General features: G+C 38.2%; 1 protein-coding gene across 2 annotated transcripts in view; it reads right to left on the bottom strand.

The window, feature by feature from the left end:
- The window catches only part of ints1 (integrator complex subunit 1), a 28,193-nt gene extending 26,721 nt beyond the window's left edge, over window positions 1–1,472 (bottom strand). For both annotated transcript variants that reach the window (XM_014023648.1, XM_014023656.1), the window contains exons 1-4: window positions 1,400–1,472; window positions 933–1,042; window positions 549–839; window positions 268–464 (exon numbers count right to left, since the gene is read on the bottom strand). In XM_014023648.1, coding sequence (XP_013879102.1) covers window positions 268–464; window positions 549–839; window positions 933–987 — 543 coding nt within the window. In that variant the 5' untranslated portion in view covers window positions 988–1,042; window positions 1,400–1,472. The remainder of the gene's footprint in view (window positions 1–267; window positions 465–548; window positions 840–932; window positions 1,043–1,399) is intronic.
- Between the last annotated feature and the right edge of the window lie 6,823 nt (window positions 1,473–8,295).

Genomic DNA, 8,295 nt, shown 5'->3' with positions numbered 1-8,295 from the left:
GACGTCCACGGCCTACCACAGTTACCACTACTGTGCATGTGTGTCAAGGACAGAAAGGCAGATGTGGCAGTGGAAMGTGTCAAAGCAGTTTGGAGAGAAAAACAAAGTAAAGAACAAAAAAAAAAAAGATTAATCGATTATTAAATTAGTCATCGATTATTTTAATAATTGATTAGTCGTCGATTAATCGATTACTCATTGCAGCCCTAAACACAGCTTTTCTTTGGAGTTTTATATATCAAAACCTCACAGAGTTGACGGTCTCACCTCAATAATCCCTTCAGTGGAAAAGATGTTGGGCTTGATTTTGGCCAAAAACATGAGACTGAGGTACAGTGTGGTATCAGGTTTGGCTCTGTTCATCTTTAGTTGTTTCACTGCTCCACACAGCAATCCCTCAATGTGAGCATCGTTTCCATCTAACTCTGCAGCTTCAATCTCGTCCAGCAGCACTGCGGGAGATACTGTCCAAGTGTAATCTGTCAGAAACTGAGGGTTTGTAGGAATGTATACCTCTGAGAATTACAGACACAACACTAATGATTTACCTTCAATAGGCACCACTGACGGCTCCTTTATCGAGGGTGATATCGCCCTCTTGTCCACGGCTGCGACATCAGCAAGGCGTCCCAGAGAACTGACAGGAGGGGTGGTAGATAGTTTGGATCTTTTGGTGAGGTTGGACAAACCAGATGAGGAGGGCAAAGCAGAGGTGGTCTCTCTCTTCCGGTCAGCAGGTAAACCAGTGGATGCTGGCTTGAGGAGGACAGGGGGCGCTTTGGGCTCTGCGGCCTGGTTCTTAGAACCTAGGGCGATGAAATCTCCTGGTGGAGGATGACCTGAAGCAGACAAATGCCACAGTTACATTGAGGTTAATGTTCACATGAAAAAATAAATAAAAATAAAAAAAGCGATTTGTGAAAACGTCAAACCTGATGGTTTAGCAGTACTAGGGCGTCTCAAAGTCGCAGGTTTTGTTCGATTCATTTTTACGAGCAAGTTGATCAAAAAGCAAGTGACATTTCTTGGCTGAAAGAAGAGCCTGTAAATGATATAAAACACACACAAAGCACCATCCATTAGTTTAGAATAATTTTAGTATCTCGGGCATGGTAATTAGAAAGCCTGTGCACGATTCATTACATCTCTGACTATATTACACACATAAGAAAAATAACAGATTACAACAAAAACATGCTAGCAACTGTCTGCTGTATGTATTCTGGCTTTTAGCAACTTGAGCTAACTTCACGGGATTACGGGTACTTTAACTTTAACAGTTGTCAAATAATTTTTCTCTGTAACATCAACACGGAAGCGTGTTTAAACATATTTACGGTTTATGTGACCGACCGAGCCAGACAACAACGAACTACTTCATATTAAAATTAACATTTACCGTCTTAAAAGGAATACAAGGAGCCGCTGTTGCGATTCTTCGTCTGCTGTCAGTAAAAACAACACAGCGCCATCTTGTGCCTGGGTGGTGTAACGTCAATTAAAAACCAATGAGAAACGTTTTCCGCTTGTCCTTTCTTTATTTTTACTATTATTATTCACTGTCTTCCCGTGTGTCCGTGAACGGATCAGCTGTGTGTTTATACACACTAGTTGGTAAAAAAAAAAAAATAATAATAATAATAATAATTTCCACAAATTTAACCCTTTTACGTTGAAATTCTATACCGGAAATGCTGTTTGTCATTACACAGCTACAATTTTAAAAATCGGACAAAAAATACTTTGTTATAATAAACTTAATATATAATTTAATTTCTACAAATACGTACACGTACCTCTGAAAGTCAGCCTTGTACGTGCGCTGTTGTGGACTTTCGCCAACTGTACTTCGTCAAGTTAAACTGTAATATTAGTCTCATTTCCGGTTACTTCCTTCAAAATAAGAGTCAAGTCAGAATCATTCAATGTTACCGCTAGAGGGAAATAAAACTCAACTTTATTTTATACAAATACCGTGTGTATTTAAATGATTTGTTTTAAACTTAAATTTAAAATAGTTTACAAGGTTATAAAAAACTTCAAAAACAAACTCAAGTTTTTATGAAGATCTTTTAAACATTTAAAAACAACTGCTGCTTGCCAAAGTGTTGCATAGAAATAGTAAAGAAATGTTAAGTAACGTTATTTTGAGGCAACTTTTTTGGCCTTGAAGGCATCTGGCCTGGACTGACACACAGTGGAAAAATACTTTATGGTTAACCAGCGCAACATTTTGGAAATTTCCTGCAGGTCTGAATCACAAAGAATGTCTGTATTAAAAAATAATAATACTTTAAAAGGAGGATTTTAAAATATGTGAACTATCTTGAGTTTACTCTGCCTTACACAAAATGCACAATGAATTCAACTTTTCATATTTGGTCCATTATTGTGTGTAATCAAATAAAATCCATTGCGCAAATCTAAACAGACATTAATTCATAAGTTGATTTTGGACATCACACAGCATCTGTAATATTGCATGCATGCATTGTGTAATTTTAGTCAAATTCCCATCTAAAAGCCATCTTTATTTTTCAAGTCATTTATTTAATCTGCTGTTTTTTTTTTATTCATTAAAATTAAGGTAACTTCAAGGTGTCAGCAGTGGATTAGTTCTTTAAAATGATTTCCATTTCTTTAAAAAAAAATCAAAGCTTCTCAGATTATTTTTCTTTTTTTATTTCTGTTTATTCATGTAGTCCCCTTCTGCACAGTGACAATGAACTCCTCGTTCTTTGGACACTCAGCTTTGAGTATAAAAGATCTGTCTCATTGCAGAGAAGAAGCACACTTGAATCGTTCTGCTTTCTCAGTCAGAGGGATCCAGCTCAGTGCAGCTGCAGGGTAACCTGCTCCAGCTGCTGCTCCGTGTTGCCTCTCCGACTCCGTGCAGCTCTGAGCTGCCAGCAGGTTACGTAAAGTGTTTTCACATTTTGGTGAAGTCAGTGGAATGTCCAGTAAAAGCTCTAAATTAAATCCCGGGTCACATGGGGGGGGAAAGCCTTCAAATGTGCAAAAACAATTCTTCAGCTTTTAGGATGATGTAGAGCTCACAGTGAGCTGGTTCTGGAAAAAAAAACTTGTGAGTTGAGTGTTTTTTTCCCCATTCTGTGGTGATTCTGTGTAAATAAGAGCATAAGAATAACTTAATGGTGTAGTAGCTGAGAGGATCACAACACACTTTATTGCATATGATATTTTCAGTGACCAAAARAATGACATCATCTCTTATAAAAACAATCTTAGTTGTCCTGATGCATCTCAGTAATCCAGGTAAAAAAAAGAAAAAAATTGTATAGGTCTTCTGGACGGGTTCTTCTCTAATGAAACGTTTCGTCTCTTCTCCAAGAGACTTCTTCAGTCTGAGAGTTTCAGGCAAAATTCAGGCTTTTAAGCCCTGCCTCCATGTGACTGATACTCACATCACATGGCTATCGTTGACACCTAATTAACACCTATTGTTAACAGGGGGTGGAGTGATACTGGCAATAGCAGCACTGTAGGAGGGGGACAACTGAAAGCGGAGGCCTCCACCTCTGTTTAATGACAGACAGTCTTTCTTTACAAAAATGGCTTCTTTTACTCCTCTCTCAAACCAACGTTCCTCTCTATCAAGAATGAGAACATCCTCATCTCTGAAAGAGTGACCGCTGGCCTGTAAATGAGTGAAAACTGCAGAGTTCTGGCCATTAGATGTAGCTCGTCTGTGTTGGGACATTCTTTTGAACAGTGGCTGCTTTGTTTCCCCGATGTATAACTGGTCGCYGTCCTCCTGGCACTTAACAGCATATACAACATTGCTCTGTTTGTGCRGGGACACCGGATCTTTGGGGTGAACCAGCCTTTGCCGTAATGTGTTTTGGGGTTTGAAAGCTACTGGGACATCAATGTTTAGAAAATAAACGTCTCAGTTTCTCCGAAACACCCGCAACATACGGAATAACCACTGGTTTGGGTCTGGGTTTGGGGTCTTCATTTTCACCTGAAGGTTGCATGGAATCCTGTCTGTGTTTCCTGTCTGCTTTCAGGAAAGCCCAGTCAGGATAGCCACACTGCTCCAGGGKCTGTCGTGATTTCTCTTTCTCCCTGGAACAATCTTAGTTCAAAACTCTGATAGGATGGTGGGCGACATGCATTCATTTATAAAAATGCTAGGCCTTTAATGCATTTAGATCAAACTCTTGTGTGGTCAGAGTCAGCGTTTTGCTCACRAATAACTGAAAGCACTTGGAAGGAAAACTGATCCCCTTACAACAGGGGGCCTCTTTGTTCCAGATCAGATTTCTCTGTTCAACAGTCTGACTCACCAAAAAAAAAAGGTTTAGTGACTCAGTGTTACTTCCTGTAACCCAAGCCTGCCCGCAGAGACCCCCACAGCAAGAAGACCTGACAGAAACCTCGCCGAATCTGAGGCACGCTGTCATTTCAGAGGATCTGTGTTGTGTTGTGATCAAACATCTGGACCAGAATCCCCACAGGTTTGATCTCATTGTTTAGCCCGACTGCGCAGGAGACACAGAACGAAACGTGTGTCTTGTTTAATGACCTCTACCGAAAGGTTAGAGGCGAGCCTGGTTTTGCTCGTGTCTGTGGATGAATGTGTGAGTGTCTGTTAGCAAATTATCRCATGAACCACTGGACTGATCTRAYTYAAAAGTCTCAGAAATGAATCATTGGACGCACATTTACGACCCAACATAGGACAGTTTTACAGCTACTTTGCTATAATGTAATAATCATAAACAACACATGCTCCATGAAAGGCAGAAWCACATAAAACAAAAGTATTTTTTAACCAAAATGACTACAACTGTCCATTTTTAAAAATGTCATTATATTAGCATATAAACATAATCTTAGTTTAGTCTCTGGGATTAAAAAAAACATTTCTTCAACACAAATTTCTGAGTCAGCTCCTTTCAAATCAGCGCGGTCTCATTTTATGTAATCTCACCTTTAATGATGATGATTGACTTTAAGTTATAGCAATTTGATATTATCTCATCCCATCATGTCTATAATCTTAAGTCGTTTCACATCACTTGACAACCAAAGTGGCCTGTTCGAATCCCGATGACCAGGGGTCGGCGTGTAGGTCTCTGGTCGCGCCGTCCCAGACACACCAGGTTTGTCGTAGTTGGATCAGATTGTTACACCCCAGGATTCACTTGGAGACTCCACCGACTGACGGGGTCCACCAACAAAGATCACATTCAGTGTCGAGAATCCACTCTGAAGGATTCGCCATCACAGTGGATTCAACGTTTTATATCTTCCATCCAGGATAATAAAATCTCCATCTCCTGTTGTTGTTTTTTTTTTTGGACTGATGTCATCCCATTTACCTAATTTCCCTCTGGGATCAATAAAGTATTTTTTTTTATTTGATTATGTGTTTGAAATCAGCTGAAAGCAAATGTGAACAGGTTTCTCGAAGGATGTTGAGAGGAACTGCTGCGTTGCCGTGGCGGTGATGCAAGTCAACATGAGCTCAGAACACAAAGCAGCTTACTCATCTGGGTTTGTTTGCTCTTTTGGTCAAAAAAAAAAAAAACTGTGGTGCAACGCACATGAAACAATCAGGCCCACCATCTTTTGTAAACAACTGATTCCACATGTGATTCGCATGCTCATCTGCTGAGTCACTTTCCACTGCTGCCTGAGGTGGATCTGCTAAAACCGCACAAATCCCGAGGAAGAAAAAGAAAAAAAAAACTTGAGGAATTGATTGTTTAATTGCTTAGAGATTAAAAGTGACTCAGTATCTCCTGTAAGAACTATTTTTATCTGACGTCACGCCCATGACTGAAGCAGCTTGCAACACATTTTTTCTTTCTAATTACGTTAAAAAAAGTTGCAGTGAGTGGACGCTCGTCATTGTTTCGTCACTTATTAACCACGAGTGATGGAGTAAAGATCAACCTCATCGTGAGTCTGACTCTGCGTGAGGGCTTCTGTTTGTGTGGGCTTCCTCTTTCGACTCTTTCCCCCCCACTCTCTCTCTACTGAAATCAAAAATAGCACCATAAAAAGAAGCATCACAAAAGCAAAAGTGATTCAGTAATGAGGCTGCTTTTGACCTAAAATGGACATTGATAACATTAGAGATAGGACACACAAATGGCAAAAATATTCTCCTGTTTGGAGTTTTAAAGACTATATTTCACATTTCTTTTTACAGTTTGTTTTGTCAACTGAGATTAATCATAAATCAGTCAATGTTACACAAACTGGATATAATTCAGCTCATTTCACAGAAACTGAGCTATAATTTGCTATCATGGTAGCTGAGAGTCATTCACATTTACTCTGAGAGTTCCATCTTGTGATCCCACATGACTGAACATAACATTTTCACGATTTAACCAAAACAACAGTCACCTGAACGGATTGTGCATTTCTGCTACACCAAAGGAACTCATGAGTTTCTCAGCTTTTTAAGGGAGATTTCTTGTTTGACCTGATGCGACCCAAAGTTTTAAAGTTCATCTGTTCTGAAACTTCTCATACCAAAAAACATGAACTGAAATGATTAAAAGCAGCGGCCTAATAAGGCTAAAGGCTAAACATATTTATCTCTGTTACTTAATTACCCAGAATAACTTGTGACGTTCCTGACTGCATTTAAAATAAGAGAAATCCTGTGACTGCTGGGCTACAACTCTGCATATTTCTCTCAGGAATGGAATGCCACTGTTGCTTCCAAAGTCAGACGGAGGAAGAGGAGGAGGAGGAGGAGGAGGAGGAGGAAAGTCTGTGTTTTCCTTCTGTTGCTGCACATTTTTGAATACCTGGCAGTGCAGACCTGACTATAAAAGGGTCCGCTCACAGGAGGAGGTGGGGGTCACAGACTGAGCGAAAACAACAAGAGAAAGCACGTTTTCTGTCAAAAAAAAAGCAGAGTGAAAGCTGAGCACTGGATGACTTTGCTGAAAATTGCTGAAGAAGCTATAATTTATTTCTAAAAGCTAAAACTGGCAAAAGATCAGCTAAAAGCTCACCATAGAGAAAACCAGCAAAAGAACTAGCTATCTGAATGTTGACTGTGCTGAAAATTGTAGTTGTTACAGATAAAAGAAGCAAAACAATAGCTAAAAACTAAAATCGTGATATTTTAGCTGAAAGTAGCTGGACAGTAGCTAAAAGCTAAAAATTAGCAAAACACTGAAAGTAGCTGGGTAGTAGCTAAAAGCTAAAAATTAGCAAAACACTAACTATAAGCTGAAAATAGAAATGTTTTAGCTGAAAGTAGCTGGACAGTAGCTAAAACCTAAAAATTAGCAAAACACTAATGATAAGCTAAAAATAGAAATGTTTTAGCTGAAAGTAGCTGGAGAGTAGCTGAAAGCTGAAAATGAGCAAAACACCAACTATAAGCTAAAAATAGAAATGTTTTAGCTGAAAGTAGCTGGACAATAGCTAAAAGCTAAAAATTAGCAAAACACTAACTATAAGCTAAAAACAGTGATATTTCAGCTGAAAGTAGCTGGACAGTAGCTAAAAGCTAAAAATTAGCAAAACACTAACTATAAGCTAAAAATAGAAATGTTTTAGCTGAAAATAGCTGGACAATAGCTAAAAGCTAAAAATTAGCAAAACAATAACTATAAGCTAAAATAAGTTGCTGAACAATAGTTAAAAATATAAGCAGAACATTAAATATAAGCTAAAAGCAATGATGTTTTAGCTGAAAGTAGCTAAGCAAAAAGCTGAAGATGAGCAAAACAGTAGCTGAAAGGTAAAATAATTAAGCACCACCTAAAGCTAAGAAAAAAAACATGAGCTAAAAGCTAAAAGGAGCTAAATGCAAGCTGAAAGTTAAACTACTGAAAGCTAAAATAAGGAAAAACGTTGTCTAAAGGCTAAAAATCAAGGGCTAATACTGGCAAATGGTAATAGAAAAGATAAAAACAAAACAAAACTAGCCTTAAGCTAAAAAGGACAACTCAAGCTTCAAATAAAAAAGAAGAAAAATGTTTAAAGTAGCAAAAGGATATCTAAAATCAGCAGAATGGTAAGAACAAAAAGAAACAAGAAGACACAAAAAGATTTGATTTAGCAAATTTAAAAGAGAACCATATTTCTGAAGGAACATCTTTGTATTTCTTTGTAGGAAATAGGCCTATGTGTAAATGTAGTTTATATTTTGAAAAGTATAAAAGTTACAAGTCATTTTGAGCTTTAAATACTGTATTTATAAGACTGAAAGTAGAATGAATCAGTGATCAGAAAAAAGATTCAGAAATATGGAGTTTATCCAACATGAAGAGATTAGTTTTGTAAAGTAAGCAA

Source organism: Austrofundulus limnaeus, unplaced genomic scaffold (genome assembly GCF_001266775.1).
Source record: "Austrofundulus limnaeus strain Quisiro unplaced genomic scaffold, Austrofundulus_limnaeus-1.0 Scaffold4, whole genome shotgun sequence".
In the NCBI taxonomy this organism is placed as follows: Eukaryota; Metazoa; Chordata; class Actinopteri; order Cyprinodontiformes; family Rivulidae; genus Austrofundulus; species Austrofundulus limnaeus.
Note: the sequence above shows the minus strand (reverse complement) of the source record. Positions and strands in the feature narration are given on the sequence as shown.